Source organism: Amphiura filiformis, chromosome 3 (genome assembly GCF_039555335.1).
Source record: "Amphiura filiformis chromosome 3, Afil_fr2py, whole genome shotgun sequence".
Taxonomy (NCBI): Eukaryota; Metazoa; Echinodermata; class Ophiuroidea; order Amphilepidida; family Amphiuridae; genus Amphiura; species Amphiura filiformis.
In genome coordinates, this window is record NC_092630.1 from 39,120,862 (window position 1) to 39,143,585 (window position 22,724).

General features: G+C 35.8%; 1 protein-coding gene across 1 annotated transcript; it reads left to right on the forward strand.

Annotated features, from left to right (window-relative positions):
- The first annotated feature begins 2,833 nt into the window (after positions 1 to 2,833).
- On the forward strand, positions 2,834 to 20,138 carry LOC140147252 (sodium/hydrogen exchanger 2-like). The gene is made up of 13 exons (XM_072169032.1): positions 2,834 to 2,979; positions 4,165 to 4,478; positions 4,866 to 5,015; positions 5,322 to 5,578; positions 6,286 to 6,509; positions 7,223 to 7,425; positions 8,277 to 8,366; positions 9,749 to 9,819; positions 16,768 to 16,986; positions 18,120 to 18,210; positions 18,624 to 18,831; positions 19,452 to 19,499; positions 20,051 to 20,138. Exons 1-13 carry the CDS (start codon positions 2,838 to 2,840, stop codon positions 20,107 to 20,109), a joined length of 2,076 nt encoding a protein of 691 aa, XP_072025133.1. The 5' UTR covers positions 2,834 to 2,837; the 3' UTR covers positions 20,110 to 20,138.
- Positions 20,139 to 22,724: the final 2,586 nt, after the last annotated feature.

A 22,724-nucleotide genomic window follows, 5' to 3' on the forward strand; every position in this document is an offset into this window, starting at 1 on the left:
CCTGTTACATCACTACTTCTACGGCGAATAGTATTCTCATAACGCATCTAGAATTCAGAATTGTTGAACTACTCAAACTGAACACGTGCCAATGAGGCAAGTGTTTTATAACTAAACATCTCAAAAAAGGTAACTACCCCCCCCCTTAAAAATAACCATTATTCAAAAACGGGTAATTGTATTACAAATCTGTAAATTGCGTTAGAAGCAGAATTTATTTCTGCATATTTTGACACCTCATTTGCAGCAATTGACTAAATATTGACGTCACAGCGTACATTTAAGTCAATGTAACCTAAGATTTTAAAGTTGCAGTAACTTGTATTGATTTTGTATTTGTAATGGAAGGAAATCTGTATAATGATATCTGAGTGTTTTTGTATTGTAAAAGTGCAACTTTCAAATCTGAGCCTTACTACGTTAAATTGATCAGTGTTTTATTGTTTTCTAGGCTATCGTATCAAATGAGGTGTCAAAATGCGCAGACATAAATTCTGCTTCCAACGCATTTTACAGATTTGTAATACAATAGCCCCTTTTTGAATAATGGTCAATATTTAAGGGAGTTAGTTACTTCTTTTGAGATGTTTATATCCATTATTTAATCGCCTGACTCGTCCTACATCAGAACCTTTCTCGTAAAGCCCAAAATTAAACATATAAAAGAATATTTATATAATTTCTGTAGGAGTGGGTTGGGCACAATTTCAACACGCATCTGGCTAATATATAAATGATAAAGTCAAGGAATCAGCACTTTCTCATCAATTGTAACACAAAGGTGATAGAAAATGAGAAAACATGTCGTGTGACTTGAAGTTATGAAATCCTGGTTGAAAGTGATAGTAGGTTTCTTTCTTATTGACGTCATTGGTGCCAATATCAAAATACGTAGTCCTTTGAATTTTTAAATAGAGCATTTTGGTAAAAGAAATTGAGAAAGTAACCCTGCTGACATATCATCGATGTGCACATATTCATTGCAAACCGTCTAGCAACAAGCTCGAAATAATGATAGCTGATGGTTTATAAAATATAATTTTTTGGATTAATGGGCAATAAGAAGATATATTTTACAAAATATTCCTAAGATAGTCCTGGATCGCTGAGCTATACCTATTGGTTTTTAGCCAATGAGATAGAACTCCGGGAAAAGCGAGCTACCTTATTGGTTAAATACCAAACGCTCACCGAGCGCGGAGTATAAATTCAACTTATTTTGTAAAGCCACGTGATTTGCTACAGGTCGTATTTCTATTAGCTCTTTTACTAATTTTCAACAACATGTGGTGTGTTTTTACACAAACCAAATAACTTTGCAATAATTGATCTTTTAACTAGATAATACATAACAGGTATTTTTGCAGTCAAAGGCGGAAACTATTGTTTTTAAATTGATGTATTTTTGTTCTTAATTTACGGCTCACTATAGATTTTCGCGTTCACTTCGACTTTTAGAGGCTTTAATGGCAAAGTGGTTTTGAATAAATAATCCTCTGTAATTATCGAATTTTGTGCTTTTGATCTGCATTTCACAAACTCACTAATGTTGTTTACCACACGCCCAAATTTTGAAATGCGTAACACGTATGCTCCAACATTGCTTGGTGGGGGCGGGAGGGACGTGACGTTCGAGGCTGGCGAAAATACAAGGCTGACAGCCCCATTCAAAATACACGGTTAGCAGTTATAAACTGAAAAACAACATACTTAGAGTGTGGTACATTGTATATCGTACCCCAACGGTTTCAGAGTAAGATAATTTTGCTTTGACACCACATAACAAATTTAGAATTGTTTGTGAAGATTTCATGATTATGTGTTAATCCAATGGCGACGTCAAAAATGACGATATCGCTTCCACCACCGTCTGATTGGAATCTATACAATCAAAATATCACATGGTGAACTTCACATGGACGGTTTTACTTAATCACGTGCACGAAATATGTCCAGGAAATTTTGCACTTGATAGTAGGGGGCGGAAGGCCAGAGCATCAGCCATGTAGGTAAATGTGCATAAATCATTCAAATTAGCTTATTTTAGCCAAATATGTCCCGAACGTTTACTATTGCTGAAGTTTTGTTTTTAAACTAACAATTCTCATAATAAAATATATTAATAATGTAACATACAATAATACCTGGTAAAATATTCAAATAAAAAAATTAAAGGCTGACATGTGCTTCAAGCCGACTCCTTTCATTTTCCATAGGTGTAAATAAGCTCACTTTGGAATAAGCTTTTCCACAACCATTTACCATGTTTCAGCCCTATTAATGCCATGTGCCCTATTTACAAATTATATATCCGGCAGGTTATATGATTCTGTATTTGTTTTGAATTGTCATAATTATTTTTGTTAGTTCATTGGCGTGTACAAAAACCCGACTCAATTATTTTGAGTTATCGTCAGTGGATCTATTTGCATAAGGATTCACAGATAGATATATGGACTGTGATATCAGTGGTGTATCCGCGTCTATGAGAAATGTAAACTTGAACTTTAGAAGATGGTCCCAAAATTAATTTAAAACAGGCTGGTACTTCCTTCTGCGATTCATTTCTATTATTCACCTGGGAGCTACAAGCACATACAGTCACTTTGTGCATTTTGCACCATTACTAAGTTGACTTTAAAGTTTATTTAAACTATTTATTATAGCTATTAAACTGACATCAATTCAATATTATATATAATATAATATTCGATATTATAATTTTATGTGCGATAAATTCAGCGTGAACGAACATGTTTTCTTACCGGCATTTATACTTCTGTCTTTTGACAACTTCAATCGGTTTTGTCGCAGAGTGTGTACCTTTGGATGAACTGATGGGGGACGCGGAGGAGATGTCAGGAGATTGTCACGAACACAATATAACGAAGTATGAGATCATTGGCTTTAACTGGATGGAAGTTCACGTGCCCTACACAATTTTGATTTGGGTCTTCTTAGCCAGCGCTGTCAAAGTAGGCAAGTATTTGAAGAAAAAAAATTGTGTCTATAAAACTGTTTCATCGTATTTATGAAAACAAACTTTCACGATGTCATTATGCCCGGATACCATTATATTTTCATTTTATTTTCCGCGCCGGACAAAATAAAATAATTATGTAGCATGAAGAAAGCAAAATTAATGTACATATGTGACCGGACACTACGAATCAGCCGTAAAGTCGGCCCCGGTCAATAATGTTTAATTTCGTGTTTAGAAAATATATATCATAAGCTTTAAATGTTATATCATTTTGACATCAAATGATATCAAGAAGCGGGGTTATGGTTTGTTGAACCCTGCTCCTTCAACAAAATGGTACCTTTTTCGGTTCTACATGTGTCTCTTTTTCCACATTGCTGATAATAAGATCATGATTGGCGGTCATTTCAAATCATCCCAAGTCAACGAGGTTCAGGTATGTCCTCTCATTCTTAATTGTTGGTTATACATACCTAGACAAAATATAATTGTAACCCACCACCAGCAAACAAAGACTAGAGCTATGTAATGATTCCATTGAAATAGGTAGAAGATTATTATCCTCTTCAGCAATAGGATTATTGATTGGTTTAAATGCTATACAATGAGAAACATGTCGCGCCTAATACGACCTTCACGCACATTTTACACTCATCTCAGAATACAATTTGCCGACTTTACGGCTCATTCGTAGTGTACGCTCACATATGAAACATCATTTAGATTTAGATTGAGATTTTTTATGTATCATACAAATTTTGTTCATTTTACTTAAAGGGGCGTGACCCGATGGACAGCCTCAACACCATTCTTCATCATAACTGAGATTTTGGTATCAGAAGAAAGCTCATATTGTTCTCACAACCCCATTGAAAATTAACGCCCGAAATATGTTTCGTTTAGATAATGTGAATAAAAACGTGGTGAATTGTGTTATCACACCAGAAGTGTACTATCGTTATGTTTGATTATGAAAACCGCTAGAGCAATACAACTCAAAATTGTGAAAGATGCTGTTTTAATGGCAGGCTCCAATACAAAATAGAAGATAGAACATAGAAACACCGTATCCGCCATTTTAAAGAAAGTATTCTATGTCGATACATTATAAGGATAAAATCAGAATACCACAATTAATCCTAGGCCCTATTTCCATTTCATTCATGTGTTCTTTTCCACAGCTTTTCATCATACACAAGGTCCGGATTATTTTCCCGAAAGTTGTTTACTTATCGTCATTGGGTTCGTCATTGGTCTCATTATTTCTTTTGCACCTGATGAATACCACGGAGAAATATCAGGAAGTCTTAATGGTGAGCTGTTCTTCATTTACCTCTTGCCACCAATCATGCTGGAAGCAGGCTACTATATGCCATCCAAAGCATTCTTCAACAACGTTGGCACTATTCTGCTCTATGCTGTCGTGGGGACTATATTTAACGCAATGACTATTGGATTTTCTCTGTATGGAATATCACTGTGGTTTGAGAAAGATGTAGGTACAATTATTGAGATAGCAGAATCTTATTTAAAATCGCACATTGTCAAAGTCCACGAGTGCTATTTATATTTTGAGAAACAGTGTGAACTTTAAGATATATTTTTGTACTTCCCTATCATTCAAATAGATATCGAAGGTCATAATTATAAGTGCCAATTTTTTTTCGAAATTACGTTTTGTAGTATTATGAAGTTATAGGTAATGCGCATACTAAAGCTAATATTACAAGTTACAAGTCTAAATCAATTAAATAATTAAGACGTTATTAAATAATAAATAAGTCACAAAAGTATGGGGTATCCTCCTCAAACCATGAAGAATAAACCTTGCACTGTTTAGTCTTTTTAATATCAGTCTATATTTTTTTATTGTCAACATCAGATCCGCCTCTTGGAATGCCTTACATTTAGTAGTCTGATCTCGGCAGTAGATCCAGTCGCTGTCATATCCGTATTCGAGGAAATCCACGTCAACGAAGTTTTACATATTCTGGTGTTCGGAGAATCGTTGCTGAATGACGCCGTTACAATTGTAATTATCCCGTATATTGCTTGTTTGCAGCATAACGTAAATATATCAGGATACCTTAGTTTTTTCTGCAGCAGAATTTCACAAACATTTGCTCTTCATTTAACACATAATTATCGAATTATCGAATTATGTCATATGTATTTATGTTTCTGTTTAAATCAACAAGATATTATCATCATTATCAACTTTTTGGATTTTAGATGAATAATATGGAACAATTTTTTCATACGCAACTACGTCTAAGTATGAATAGAATTGGTAATATGTGACATGAGTGCCAATTTCTTTAAAACATTATCCCTTCAGGTGCTTTATAGAATGTTTGAAACATTCAACGAGATTGGTGAAGAAAATTTGGACGCAGGTATTGTTATTTCTGGGCTGTTTTCCTTTTTCGTGGTTGGCATCGGTGGAACATTAGTCGGCCTGACATTTGGGTTTTTAACAGCTTTTCTGACCAGATTTACACATCACGTGATCATCGTTGAGCCAATCATAGTGCTTGCAATGAGCTATGCATCTTATCTGACAGCCGAGATGCTCACATTATCACCTATATTATCGTAAGTGTTGGTGACATTGTCAAATAGTTTGAGTATTATTTCCCCGGGATGTTTCTCTAAGTTTCAATGGAGGACGAAGACACACACACACACTGCAAATGTATGTATAACACTCTCGAAATGCTTGAAGCGATGTAACAAGTTGAAGGTTGCTAATGGGTTCACGATCAAGCCAACAAAACTTGACAACCATTAGGTCCATTAACCTTTAAAAAGCTCTGATTATTATGTATTAAGACAAGGATGATTTTATTTCAAGATTACTTCGTATCACAATTGTGTTTTATCAGAATGTATTGGTGGAAGCATCATTAGTAATTTTACTCTATTTTGATTATAAACTTAACACGATCCATTCATGTTAAATTGTACTTTATTCGAAAATAATATCTGTTCATAATATGCCTATTTTAAATAGCAACAATCAAAAATCGGAGTATTTGCCTGTTTCTTCTATTCTGAAGGAAAGAATTGATATAATGATATTCTTGAAGGGCACTGATTGAAAAACTTACTTTAAGTGGAGCTTTTTTTAAATTGTATATGGTCTGGGTGAGTCTTTCACGACATTCCACACACTCATTAAAATGAAACCTATTATGGTTCTGGCTGGAACACATTGGAAGGCAAATGAAGCATAACGACACAGTAATCAATTTCACTACTCTGATTTTACTAACACATGATATGTTTATTTATCATTACAGAGTCGTGTTCTGTGCAATGTTTATGAAGCCTTACGTAGAGAAAAACATTTCTGCTCAATCTCGGACTACGTTACGTCACGTCATCAAGATGTTGAGTAGTCTCAGCGAGACACTCATCTTCATCTTCCTTGGTGATACAACCTTAGCTGAGCGCGATATTCACAAATGGGACACCGTTTTCGTGTGCTTCACACTACTATTCTGTTTTGTGTATAGATTTTTGGGTATGTAGATTTTGGTAGGAGTGACAAACAAAAAGAACGCTTGTTGTTGCCTTTAAACGTTAACCTTTGTTAATTTGTTTTTGACTTAGCATCTTGCCCGGGGGAAGGGTAGTCAAACAACCCTCGAGGGTAACGGGGTTGAGGCACAGGGATATTTATTTTAACTCAATATTCTAAGAGGTGTTGAGTTCCAACTTCCAATTTTGCGAGGGCACACTTACATTATGACGTCATTAAGACATTACGTATAGAATGCTAGTACTTATCTAGCAGTACATGTAGTTATACATAGGTACCAAATATAATAGGATGGTATATAAACCCAGCAGAAAGGGGTGCTTGTATCAACCCCATCCCCATGGCAAGGCATGTAAACAAGAAATACCTTCGTAAGACACGGGTTGATATTATTATAACATTGTTTTTGATCATATACCGTAGCATTGATGACATACGTATCTGGGAAGTTACGTTAGATTCACTGCTTACCACAAGAATCTTTACAATCTTTACCATTCTGGGAAGGTACATGGTTACCATGCAAATTGATTTATGCATGTTTTAAGGTATAACAGGATTTATAGGAAAAAATATCCGACCTTTTTATCGCTCTGTATTTCTTCCAAGCTCTTAAGAATATTCTATTACATTTCACTGATACGAAGTAATAGAAAAGCTTAACTGATAATAACTTATGACTGACTTTGTTGCAGGTGTTATATGGCAGACAGCTCTGATGAATCGATTCCGTCTCGCAGAGATCAGCAAAAAGGATCAGTTCGTGATGGGTTATGGGGGCATTCGAGGAGCTATTGCCTTCTCTTTGGTGGCGCTGTTATGTGAAGATATAGTAGCTAGCAAAAAAATCATGTTCACGACTACTGTTGTCGTGGTCATGTTTACTATGTTTGTACAGGTACGTATCTTGCAAACTACAGTTAACAAGAAGATATAGGCCCTAATGCTAGGTTTTTTTGAACAGATTTTTAACAAGAGACTGGGACGACAGAGTGCGAGTGCGCAGTAGGCTTTGTATTATTAGCACCAATACGATTATAATAATACTACGTACCACACGTCTAGTATCACCGCAGAAGTGATGATGTAATAGGATTAACTACCATTGAAATAGATGAATACAACTTTTGAATATATCGCCCTGCATTACTACATTCACGTGGTACCTAAGCATTGAACCATGGATGTCAGAGAAAGGAATGAAGACCTGGATCGTAATTATCTATAGAATATTCATATAAATGATGATTCCTCGCCGCACCTTCTATATTAGTATCTTTGAAAAGAGCGGTATTGTATTCAATCTTTGATTGCAGACATACACAGGAATAAATGCAACCTATTACATCATCACTTCTACGGCAAATAGATGAGATAACCTGCGACGTCATTGCCGGGCAGTTTGTCGGCGATTCCCATTCCCATTGTTCCATGGTTCCTTGCATGGCAGTATGCGCGCCCATGCTTTTAAAACTCCCGCCACATCACAACAAGGTTATTGAACAGTGTAGTGGTTGTATGCAGTTCCCTCAATCATATCGATATACCAGTCCTTTGCCTTTGTTAATAAGCATTGAGGTCAACCCATCTATAGGCAAATAGTTATTTTAACTTGCAATTCTAGCCTTATATAAAATCTCACTTATGTATGTTTTTCATTTATTGCGGCATTGATTTTCATTATACAGCAACTAATAATGTTCTCATCATTGCTTTAATTTAACTGTGAGGTTTTTATCTCTTCAACAGGGTATCACAATTAAACCTTTGGTAAATATTTTGGATATAAAGAAACACGAGGTAGCTAAACCAACCATGAATGAAAAGATATATAAACAGGTAAGCGCCCATTACTATGTTTTGACGAATGCAAGTGTGTGAGAATATTAATGATAAAATTGAATGTTTTACGCCCAATATTATTTTATTGGTCTCGCTTTGAGTTTTAAATATTGGGTTTGATTAAGTCTCGCTCAATATTTTTAAAATCTATACCAATAAATATGGGCTCAATCGATCCAATTTATATCATCAAAAAGAAAAGCCATGTCAGCATGTCACATACTCATGTCAAATGTTCAAGACTGAACGCTGGATCTGTTCTTAACTTTTGCTCTTTTATCCTAAATTTGTTCAAATATCTTTGCCGAAAATGCAAAATATTACCACACGTTTGTTGATGTTGCATAATTTAAGCTTTGTCAGTATAATCCTTTACCTTTATGCTAAATTTCGTTCTTTCAAACTCACATTAAATCCAACTTAATGACTTATGATGCGCTATGCCAAACCCGCCAGGCTTCGGCACAGTTTAACCTGCTCCATGCGGGTGTCGACTGCAGACAAGTTCCAAATTCAAAAATTTCAGAATTGTATATAAACAAGCCTACTATTGGTTCAGTGGTTTTTAAGATAGCTCTTAATATTTTGAGAAAATATCTCAAAATTTGGACTTTTTATGTTACAGCCTATGGCTAACACACAGAGCATTAAAAACATACTCGTTATCAGTCCGTGAACAATTTAACAATAACGCATGAACTTTATTATCTCAAGTAAAGAAGCGCACTTATTATTTGCATTGTTAGTAATTGTCGATTTACGATGATGCATGATAATATTGAACTTTGTATCTGTCGCAAGCTTCAATAATTATATTGGTCAATGGTCACGAAATAATTATGCTTCTATAATTATAGAGTTCAATGTTCATCAAAAACGAAGCCTTCGCCGTACCGGAATTTCCCCGTTTTCTACCGCAATCTATGTGTAAATAAATAAATACCATAACTATATATTGGCTAATAATTATAATTATAATTGACTATAATCATCAACAGGATAAATCAGCATTTCACAGCAAGGTGTACTTGAAATAATATCAATCACCGTATCCGTGCCACCTGCTGGCCCTGGTCCTGTCAGAAACTATTAAAAGAGTTTTTTTCTTCGGAAATGTAAATGACATTTTACGTTGAGCTACCTCCAAAAATAGGGATATCTTGAAGCCCTCTGTGTGTTCTCAGATCTCTTGGAGTGGACGTGTTAATGTTGGATAGATTGCGACAATCCCCCGCTACCCAAATGCCCGCTGTCTTTGTCTTTAAATGGGGAAAAAGCAAGCGCCGTTTGCGCCCACAAAAGTTTGATATCCAAAACCCCCGAAGAAGGTTCACATTGGAGTTAATTATACTCGTCTAAATGTGTTTTATATTTCCAAGGTAAATGCCCATGTCATGGCTGGAATCGAAGATATTCTTGATCATTTTGGACATTATCAGTTCAAAAAGAAGTGAGTATAACACTTTCTTTAACTATTTCTATAATTAGCCCTTTCCAGCCGTTGATGTTTTTATCACACCAATATCTATAAATGAAATAACGAAAGCGTGGTCAAGAGTGATTATTTTGTTATGCTCAGTATAATCACGTGATACCCTTCTTGATCTCGTTTTTGTTGATGTAATACTAGGGATGACCACTGTTAATACAGCCTCTTTCTGTGATTTTGCTATTAATCATAAACTGGACATTATTGCTGTAACCGAGACATGGTTTACTGGAGGAGTAAAAGACCATCGCACTCTTGCCGACATCGGCAATACCCTTCCAAATTTTAAGCTGCACCATGTTCCACGGACTTTTAAGCGAGCTGGTGGAGTTGGTGTTCTTATCCGTGATGGGGTGTCTTTTAACATCAATGATAGCCCCACATACAAAGCGTTTGAACACATGGATGTAACTGTTCAATCAAATTCCACCTCGATGCGTCTTGTTGTTATTTATCGACCACCAGAAAACAGCGAAAATCAACTCACTTTCCGCATGTTTCTGGATGAATTCTCCACACTTCTTGAGTCGTTGGTTGTAATTCAAAATCTCCTGATCATTGGTGATCTTAACGTCCATGTTGACGATCCAGATGATCGCGAAGCTGCCTCGTTTTCCAATCTACTCGAGCTATCAGGTCTTCAACAACATATCACTGGACCTACCCATGAGAAAGGACATACGTTGGATCTAATCATATCAAGAAAGGATGACGATCTCGTGATGTCCCCCTCAACGCACCATGATTTGCCATCGGATCACTCTGCAATTAAATGCTTTGTCAACATGTTACGACCAGCGCCAAGTGTTAAACGTGTTGAAACCCGAAGAATTCGCAGTATCGATACTGAAACATTCACCAAAGACATACACGAGTCAGTTTTGTTAACCTCTCCGTCCGGTGAACTGGAAGATCTTGCACATCAGTTTTCTACAACTCTGTCAGATATTTTGGACATACATGCCCCGTTACTTCAGCGTTCTGTAATACTCAGACCTCATGCTCCATGGTACACGGACACTCTCCGTGCTGCTAAACAAGAGAGACGTCGTCTTGAGCGAAAGTGGTTGAAATCGAAACTGGTTGTTGATAAAGAACAGTTTAAGCAACAATGTGTTCAATACAAAGACCTTCTGAATAAAGCGAAGAATGAATTTCATCGTTCTCAGATAACTGACTCAGAGCCTAAAGATCTGTTCAGAGTCGTCGACAAGCTATCTAGTCCTAAGCCCGAAGAAACCTTGCCGTCATATGATTGTCCGAAGGCACTTGCTGACAGCTTTGCACAGTTCTTCGTTGACAAGGTGAAAAAACTTCGTGATAGCTTAGACAATAATGTTGACCTGCCAATTTCGACTGAAATCCCGGAAATCTGCTCTCATTCATTCTCCGAGTTTTGACTGTTTCAGAGGAAGATGTGCTAAAGATCATAATGTCTGCTTCAATTACATCATGTCGCCTAGATCCCTTCCAGCTTCGCTCTTAAAGTTGTGCTTACATGACCTGCTGTCGACCATTACTACCATCGTTAATGAATCTCTTTCCACTGGCGTCGTACCCTCGTCCTTTAAGCATGCTTGCATCCGTCCGCTGCTAAAGAAACCTGGCCTGGACAGAGACGTGTACGCCAACTATCGTCCTATCTCCAATTTGCCATATTTAGGCAAAGTTATTGAGAGAGTTGCCGTTCTGCAGCTACAATCTTATCTTACCGACAACCACTTACATTCCCGCATTCAATCCGCTTACAGACGTCATCATAGTACGGAAACCGCCTTATTACGTGTCCAGAATGACATCTTAAGCGCCCTTGATCAGCGCCAAGAGGCTTTTCTAGTCCTCTTGGATTTCTCGGCGGCATTTGATACAATTGATCATGGTCTCCTGTTTCGCCGCCTTGCCACACGCTATGGAATACAAGATACTGCCTTAAGCTGGATCCAGTCGTACATGAGTGGACGTACTCAGTCTGTTAGCATCAAAATGTTCTCTCTGATGCACTGCCATTAATCTACGGTGTCCCCAGGGATCGGTTGCTGGGCCGCTGTTATTTACACTCTATAGTGCGCCCCTTCATGACCTCATACAATCGCATGGTGTCAGTAGCATAGTATACGCAGATGACACTCAGCTATACTTGACATTCAATCCTGAAGATCGAGAGTCCGCAATAAAGAAGATTGAAACCTGCATTGCTGATATACGTTTTGGTGCTCAACTAATAAGTTGGTTCTCAATGATAAGAAGACTGAGTTTATCCATTTCTCCTCTCAGTTCAGCAAGTCACCTGCAGTGCATTCCCAATTATCCATCGGTGAAACCGTGATTCAATCTTCACCACGAGCTCGTAACCTCGGAGCTGTTATGGATTCTTCACTTCGTATGACAAATCACGTGGATAATCTTTGTAGGTCTGCTATGTGTGCCATCAGAAAAATCGGTCAGATACGACAATATCTGGATAACAACACGACTTGCAGGCTAGTACATGCTTTCGTGACATCGCGGCTGGACTCCGTCAATTCCCTCTTGTATGGTTTATCTCAATCTGAAATCGCGAAGATCCAACGTGTTCAAAACACCGCCGCTCGTCTTGTTTTGTGTGCATCTCGCCGTGAGCACATTACACCTTTGCTCTGTCAACTGCATTGGTTACCTGTTGAATACAGATCTATGTTTAAGATCCTGTTACTCACATACAAAGCCATGAATGAAATGGCGCCTGCGTTTATTTGTGATCTTGTTAATCTGTATGTTCCTACAAGACCGTTACGATCGTCATGTGCAACACGTCTCCAACTCGCTCGCTCAAACACGAAATTCTACGGTGATAGATCCTTTGTAGTCGCTGCAGCAACTCTGTGGAATCGCCTGCCCGCAGATGTCCGTCAAGCTACATCTCTGCCAATGTTCAAGTCAAGATTAAAGACACATCTTTTTCGCCAATGTTTTCATGTTTGATATGTTTTTGCTTTTCGCGAATTTATAAATGGAGCTCTTTTATGCATTATTTAGTGTATCACACCAGGGTGAAGTGCTAGTAACCTCTCCCCTGGTGGTTTTTGTCTATGATTTCGTCATCTACTATGTTTGCTCACAGTTTTGCGTGGATTAACCATCACCACAACACTTGGGTGACGTGCTAGCAACCTCTCCCCTTGTGTCACTTATCGCTTCATTTTGCATACAGTATATCATTCCATCTGCTTCTGATTAATTTTCGCAATATTATTCTGATTTAACTAGAGTGAAGTGCTAGTAACCTCTCCTCTAGTTAATAACGTCATTGTTCTGCATCATGTTAGCATTGCCATCATTTTCTGTGCTTCGTGTATCTTCGTGTCACTCGCAAATTTTTTCATCATTTGGATCTTGTATACTCATTGTCTGAACTATTACATTGTATTTTGATATTATTGTATTATGAATTATTATGCAAGTTTTGTTATTAATTATGTTTAAAAAAGTGTGCAATATGTTTCGCATAATATTTTGTCTACACCTCGTATAACTCAAGTTTCTTCTTGGTTGCTCTCATGTCGTGTCTTGCTCTTTTCATTTGAGCATTATACCTGGTGTAGATAATTATGTTTGCTTCGACACTTTGCTATTGTTTGTTGATATTTTGATATTATTGTATTATTAATTATTATGAAAATATTTGTTATCAATTATGTTTTAAAAAAATGTGCAATAATATGTTTCACATAATATTTTGTCTACAAATCGTTTTAGTTATTTTTTCTTGGTTGCTCTCGTGATGTGTCTTGCTCTTTTCATTTGAGCATTATACCTGGTGTTGATATGTTTGCTTCGCCACTTTGGTATTGTTTGTTGATATTTTGATATTATTGTATTATTAATATTTGTGCAATTTTGGTTATTAATTATGTTTAAAAAGTGTGCAATATGTTTCGCATAATATTTTGCCTACACCTCGTATAACTCAAGTTATTTTCTTGGTTGTTCTCGTGATTGCTCTGTTCATTTGAGTATTATACCTGGTGTAAATATGTTTGCTTCACCACTTTTGGTATTGTTTGCGTTAAAAGTATCCATTTGTTTGGAATTTTTCATATTCAATTTGATTTCTGTTTGCCATTTTTGATATTGCATTGAATCGATCATGTGTTTAATTGCTTCGCTGTATACTTCATTTTTTTTTTTTTTTTTTTTCTACTCTCGTGTTATCAATGTAGTGTACAGCTTGGCGTTTAAAAAAAAAAAAAAAAAAAAATGTGTTTTATGATTCTAATTTCATCTCTGATATTTGTTTGCAGTATATTGCCTTTGTTTATATAAAATTGTTGTTTGGTTAAACTTATTTTGCTTTATTGCTTATGCCGTCACTTTGAACATTTCACTTAGTTGTTTCTCTGCTCATTTTGCATGCATTTTTTCCGTGCAATCCCTTTTGTGCAATGTTCATCGTGTGCCTATTTCATTTGTTTCTTATTTCTTAATGATGTATATTTATAATTCATTGGGTATTTTGTTTTTATGTACACATGTTTTAATTGTAAAGCGCCTTGTGGTCTTTGATGTAATGCGCTATATAAGAATAAATTATTATTATTATTTCCACTAGAACGATTTTTCATTTACTGTGTGCGTACACTCACACACGTATTGTCTATGGAGAAAGTGATCGATACAAGAAATCCCAGGCCTGTTAAATGGCGCACATACTTGTTTTGATCCAAATGTGGGCCTATATCAGGGTGTTTCAAGAAATTCCTGATTCCACCAGAAAACATTAACCAAACTTTTTCCTGTTTGGTCAGTAAATAGAGAGGACCTTCCTTCATGAAGAGATCAAAATTTTTAATGAAAAAATTTAATGAGATGAGAACTACAACAGGTTGAAGTGACACCATTCCGTGCATCAGGTGTTCAAACGCAATTATCTCCGAATTTGGAGTGAATCAGACAAGCAAACTTACATACTCATAAAATTTAACTATTTTTGAAGACAAAATGTGCAGGATGTTAAGAAATTTAAGAATGTTTAAGCCTACCGCGGCCCATCTCAAATCTTTTACTTCCCCGTGCACTACTCACTACCTAGTCTGTGTTACAGACCGTGTACCTATATCCATAGGGAGAGAAACTACTGGGAACCACACACTCTCGGAAACCATAGTGGGCACATGCACACACAGTGTATTGCTCAATGTAGTAAAGATAACCTTTGAGTTGGAGCAAATTTCTCAAAATTGGTAGTGATTAATGTTACCAAACTTATGCCATGATGAAATATAATAATTTTTGAAGATAAAATGTGCTAACCTTAAAAGATTGAACAATGTTTAAGACTACCGCTATTCATTTGAAATAATGCACTTATTGTTCATCTCCTCTATGGAGATATTTTCCATGGCGGCCATCTATGATCATGCTTGAGGTTTCACCAAACAAACCATGGGTTTTGAGGTCTTATATTTTTTGTTGTATGTCAACAAAATCGATTAAATTTTCAGGATGATCTTATTTTCATGTTGTTATAAGCAAATATAATGTTCCAGATAACGCTAGTTAATAAATACATTAAGAAAAAGTACCTTAAAGTTGCACTTTCTGTTAGTATTCCTTTTGGACTTTAACTTTTAACATGTTCTAGCAGCCCTATATAAAACCGTGACACTCGAAAGGCCATATCTCTGGAATGAAACGTCCGATTAAGATTATTTAAACGCCAAAATGTTTCTTTCATCAATTCCAAGCCAATAAGTTAGGTCTGAATCAATTTAAATGTACTTCAATTTTTAGTGGACATGCCTAGTAATACGTGATATCGATATGTATCGATGATCACCCCATCAACGGCTGGAAAGTACCAATTTTAGGAATAGTCTATATACAGAAGACCGAAGGCTGAAAGCACCTTTACTTATCCAGCAGTCTTGTTCTTGTTGTTGATCAGTTTCGCTTATTAAGTCACAGACGACTATCAGAAGCAATATCCACTTCCAAACGTATGTCCCATGAAATCCATTGTAGACTTGGAGACAACTGGCACATACTTTGGGGCATCGAAGAAACACAAAATGATGTCACTTTCCCATTCACTTCGCAAATGTTCTCAAAACAGATCCAAATAAGTAAAGTTAGGTACTCACTAGAAATATTTCGATTCCTATCAGGAATCTTGTTCACTAGTTTGGTGAGTGGTGGTGTTTCTAGCTGTTATTGGCAATCTTTGTGACGGATTTTGATGACGTCACAATGGGTTGCTTGCTGATTGATGATCGATTCTGATCGTAGATCCGATGATCAAGTCTGTACGTCTGTGTTGCCTCTAATTCTAATCCAGATGGCCTCTTTGAGCCAACAGGTTGTTTTGTTAGCCTCTTGGTCGATGACTTTGGCCTCTTCCCACCAAATCACGTGATTATTTGTTGCAGTGTGGTCTGCTATGGCCGACTTGTATCGGATCTACGATCAGATCATCAATCGGCTAGCAATATCATATATTAATATAGACTTGACTGATGATGTTATTGTAAACAAACATTAGGCGCTCTTTATCTTACATGAAAGGGACTTACCAGCTGTCATGAAATGATCTTAAATGCCAACAAAAATAACTGAACAAATAAAATTAATCAGGGAACATCACATTATGGTTTAAGGCCATAAGTCTCATCTGACATGATGGTTCACCCAAAACTATATGAAATTAATCTGATTGGGGATGCAATTCGGAATAATTCTGTTATTTCGAATATATATACCTTTATGAACAGAAACAAAATCAATATGCATGTTTTTCATTTAAAAAAGTTAACTATTTATTGCTTCGCAGCAGACAGAATAAGTTTTCTTCTTTAAAACAATTCATAAATGTCGACAGAGATACTTTTCAAAATAAATACAATTTGTAATCATGATACTTTATTTTCTTTGAAGATGGGAACACTTCAATAGTAAATATATTGAGCGGGTCTTACTGAGAGACTACGAAGAAAATGAAAAACAAAACAAGATCTTGGAAGTGGCTGCTCAGTTAGAAGAAGACGAGGCTATACAATATATTCAAACCTATGGAGCATTACCCATTAGCCCTTCGGCAATTAATCTTCAAGCATTACATAATGATGGATTGACAGCATACATCAATGGTGGATTGTAAGTGTTAAAATACTTTCTAATACTTTCTACCCAGTTTTTAGACTACACTGTTTCAAATGGAAAGTATAATACTACACTAAGCCAAGAAAGAAACATAAATTTTTTGCAAGGTCATATTTTAAATCCTGTCCATCAAAATTAACCAAAATTACACACAAGATTACCTCAATACTCTACTCTAAACACATGTCAGTAACCAAGCAGTTGTCCAACTGACACAACAGCAAAATGCATTGACACGGAATAGCTTTCCGGACCACATTCACAGGCGAATAATTGGCACCCAGCAAATAAATCTGTGAGAATGCGTACAAGATCCATACACAGGTGACAATTTCCAAAGAGTAAGTGGAATAGTGTGGAACGTGGCTGCTTCTGCTTTTCACACACTTTCTTCAAGAAACAGTTCTTGTTACACACTATTCCACGTACTCACAGATTTCTTGTGTTGGGTGCCAATTATCGGGCTGTGAATGTGGTCCAGGAAGCCGTTTCATATCAGTGCATTTTGCTGTTATGTCAGTTGGACAACTGCTTGGTTGTTTAATGACATGTGTTTAGAGTGGGGTATTGAAGTAATCATGTGTGTAATTTTGGTTCATTTTGATGGACAGGATTGTAAGATATGACCATGTGAAAAATTGTAAGTTTCTTTTTTGGCTTAGTGTGTATACGTATATTTAATTAAGTATACCTTAATTTTGACCTATTTGGGAATTAAACTGGCGCACAAGTTTTTGCTCTTTGTGCGAATTTGTCCCGGCTATATCATTCTGTGACATTGGACCAATAGTTATCAATTAGTCATCTGTTTGACCTGTTTATTTCCAAAATTCGTCTTGATTATGGAGCAAAATAGGTGTTTATTTCGCAGTGCAGTCATTTTTGAAGCAGGTTAGCGTCAAGATTTTACAGTCTCGCAAATTTATGATGTTGGGTATTTAGTTCACTGATTTCAAGTTAAGGTTATGCATTATAAACATTATATCAGAGATTATACTTGTATAATAATTATTTGTTTATGATATGCAACTAATTCTAAGTAAAACTAAGTCAAATCTACATTTTTATTTATGAACAAAGCAATTATAATATGAAGTTAATAAATATACTATCGTTTATTTCTTTAGCTCTCGCGAGCAAAGTATTATTGAAAGTGTTATTGAAGAAGAAAATGAGATGGATATCTTGGACCAGAACTTCATTAGACCACATAAAACGGTGAGAATGCGTTTTGATTGTTCTTGAAAGAAAATAGTTATCAACAGTTAATTTGGGTGAACCCATGCGATGTCTCAGGTCAGTATGCCAAATTATAACGACATTCAAAATTTGGCTTGTGGTCTGTATATCATATACGGATGGAATATAAACATGACAAACTGTTTCAAACCAAACGGTACCATAGTTCACTCGTTCTTGGCTTCAGAATGTATCAAATATTTGTACACGAATACCTATATCATTTTTCTTGCGATCGAAACACATCTTTATAGGATTGAAGCGGTCAGCGGTCATGATCTCTTCAATGTACCAGGTTACAAACATTTTGTAGAGAAAGCGGTAAATTAAAAATGGTCACGTTGCATACTAATAATATCATTTTATCTGTTAACATTTTCTGCATATTACAGCATACTCGATATTCCCGTCAATATATGGATGACGATGAAGTATTCGTACCAGCAGTTGAAGCACACAGTCGCCTTGACAGAAAGTTATCACTACTAAAGAAGAGGCGACAGAGTCGGTTAAATTCAGGATTCTTAAGGCGTCCTAGCTATCAAAGACCCTTCAGCCTCTTTGAGACTACCAGACGAGAGACTATACAACCAACTTTTGGTAAGAACTGTGATATTTTAGTTGATGATTAGGCCTCGACTTTTCTTATTTTCTGATATTACAGGTTTAGTTAAAGTTATAATCTTATTATATCGTCTCGAGTTTTGCATAATACCGAATAATAGTTTTCTATAAACCGTCTCTCTCGTACGCGTGACCCACAAAGTGACTCACACGATTCGCCAAGCGCGAGTACATGCAGCAACCACGGCAAATTGGATTTTCGCCGCGCCGTTAAAAATCGGTAACCATGGTAACCTCACCCAATGTAGTCGCATATTAGAAAGGGGCGCTGTCGCTGATCGTTCATAGTTGAATGATTTTTGTCAGATTTGCGGTGATACAATTTGTTATTATTCATATACTTAGAGTTTTGCTTCTAATTTTATGATGGTTATATCGATATAAATAAATATAACCATACAAGTAAAACTTGTGGAACGAAAGGTGTAACTCTGAGTAACGCTAATGTGATCATCAGACAACTGAGGCATGAGGGCTATTCGCTTTACTTACTTAAATATAATTATATATAGGCCTACTCGTAAATCTTTCAGCGCCATATCTTCGATTTCTTTCGATAAATCATACCAAAAAAATTGTATCTGTTTTTTTTTCAGAAACCGTCGATGGTTTAATGCTTCAAGTTCAAGAACGTAATAGAGCAGGTAAAAATTAAAAAATAGTTAAATTGGGCTATTATACTCAATTGCACTTTATACGGACAGGCTAAGCCTCCCACTTTTAGTGAAATGTCCAATTTTACTTGCAGGGTATGTTAGGATTTTTTGATGATTTGTCAGATTTTCATCTACGTTATCCGTCCCAACAATTCATGAGAGGAATTCTGAAAGATTGGTACATCAGCTAGTGTGGATTCTTTTGCTTACTTGCAAGGATAAATATAAAACTAGGAAACACAAAGTATGGGGGTTTGTCAATAGAAGACTTTTTAAATCATCGAATTTACTTATGTTGTTTAGGAAATATTTTCTTAACAACATTAGTTAATTCGATGGTTTAAAAAGGATAATATTGGTAAACCCCATACTTAGTGTTTTTGAGTTCAACTAATTTTATTGATATTATCCTTAAAAGTAAAGCAAATGAACCGGCATTGGCCCGCTACCAATTTTTCAGAGACACCCTGTAGTTAAATTATATTTCCTTTGCATTAATTTGCTGTCACTTTTAAACATTTTTCCGTGTTTAATTTTAGATTCGGCGCCCGCAAAGGTTTCGATGGACATCATCGATGAAACTCAGAGTGACATGTAACATGAATTACAAAACACAATTCAAATACATGCACATTCAGGAACCTATCGTCGATGTAGTAGTGTAATCGAAACAATACCTGTCATCAGGGAAGTGAGATAGATGTTTGGAGGTTGAAGGGTCAACATCCAGGGCCAAGACATCATAATATCACACACATTTAGATGATCTACCATTGCCATGTGACGTCATCAGCTGCGTCAGCCTGCGTGAGATGTGAGGTGATTGCTGGTATTCCAAGTGTTGACAAAATATTTGGCCAAAAATGTTTGCAAAAATAATTTACAATGACATTTCAAAAACATTTTTAAAATATTGTTGTAGTGTGTTTTCATACAAAACGTTTAAAACGATTTCATGACCTTTATATAACCCGACATTATTAAAACGTTTTTACCTAAACCAAAACCCAAAATATAACTTATCTAAAACGTTTTAAAAACGGTTTTGTGTTTGCTGTGATAGAGAAACACAATGAGTAAATACATGAAATATGTAAAATAGTTGTATATAGCTGAATACAAAAATGCAAAAACTTGAAGCTTTTTTTAGTATGCACAATGTGTAAATATGTAAATAGAATGTTACACGTTCTAATGTTTGAATTTTACACGTTCTAGTGTTACAGGATTTTACACGTTATAGTGTCACAGGCCTACTTGGAAATATAAAACAATGAAAAGATAGAGAAACACAATGAGTAAATACATGAAATATGTAAAATAGTTGTATATAACTGAATACAGAAATGCAAAAACTTAAAGATTTTTTTTATATGTACAATGTGTAAATATGTAAATAGTTGGATATTATAATGTAATAAAGTCGAAAATGTCGGATATGATTGAAAGTAGTAAGGCATAACATTGAGACTTTTCTTTAAGAATAGGGCCTAATATCCATGTGTTATCACCATGTAGTACATAAAGACTGCACAAAAAAGTAACGCAACTGTTATAAATACGCTTATAGCGTCGGAACTAATTATTGTGTTCACAATATTTTAACTTTGAAGGAAGGATGATTTATTTACGCGCATTTTGATATCCCATTCGTCCAATTTCGTTCAATATTAACAACACAGCATTGTTTATAATACAATATATCCGAATTTAAAAGTTGCAGCTTTTGAAGTCAGCGCTTAGATAAATGGAGGGTTTTACGTCACACAGTGGTTGCGAAATAACCATTGATCGCTGTAAACTTTTAAATTTGGGTATTTTTTCTTTAAAAGCACTACTGTGTTGAATAATATTGAACGACATTTGACAAATGGGGTATCAAAATGCGCGTAAATAAATCATCCTTCTTTCTATGTAGAAATATCGTGGAAACAATTATTAGTTCTGAAGCTATAGGCGTATTTATAACAGCTGCGTTACTTTTTGTGCAGACTTTATATAGCGAGAGCCTACTAAAGGTTTTGCGCAGCTTCGTAATGCGTATTTTTGCGAATAGTTGTATTACTTCGCTTTTTTGGGGAGAGGCACGTTCTTCCGATATGCTTTACAATATACAGGGAAAATTAGGGGAGGGGGAAAAGAAATATTTGGCCAACCAAAAGAGGGGGATCAAACAATTATTGGCAAGTCAAGGGAGGATTTTTGTTACTCATTCATGGGACCCCTTTTAAATAAAACGTTATAAAAAAGGATTAGGAAAACTGTACGGGGACGCTTAAATTGGCAGGCCGAGAACGGAATGGGGTGAACATTTTTTGGCGGGCTGTACCCCCAGGATTAACGCCCATAGGAATACCAGCGTGGCTGAAAATGTTTGTCTCACTCCTTGTGTCAAGCAATATCTTAACTTATCCCGGTTTGGAAAATTTTCTTCCAATTTGTTTGAACGAAGAAATATATTAATGAAATAATGAATGAATGATTGATATCAACTTCATCCTGATTGAGCTCAATACCTTAAAACCTCGTCTACAAGCATATAGAGTGCTTTTGATGAAAGCTCAATTAATCCGGGCGCCATCCATCGACAAAATTATAACATTGTGGAGTTTGAGCAAATAAATTACCGATACAAACATATACAAACAAGTATTATTGTAAGACCAATCTATTGTGGCATATTAACGGCTGTTTCATATTAATTTAGCTTTCATCGAAAACACTCTGTATATGCTTATAAACGAGGTTTTACGGTATTGCCTAATGTCATCAACCGCTATAATAACCCTATATCGTGCCTGGCATACATGCAATTGAAGTAGTTGTCATGGTTGCAGCATTTAAAATAAAAATTTTAATCAAATAATAATCCATATTTATCTCCAACTAAAATGTTTAAATACATCATCCAAATATGAATGCTATGTATTCTCAAATGAATCACATGATGCACTTTAAAAAAACAAAGCAAAATGTTTAAAAATCAAATTCCGGTATTAAAGCTGGCTTTCGCAATGTTTTCTCTAGTGGCAGAGAGGATCATTCTTGATCTCTATGTCCAGCGGTCAGACAAAGACTTCATCTTGCGGTCAATTTGGACCATAATCTATATGACTCTTCGTTATTCTTTGAAGGTATAGAAAGAGTTACTAGTACTATTAGCTAAAAATAAAGAATAAAATAATCTTCCAGAATAATACTTTCCGAAGATAT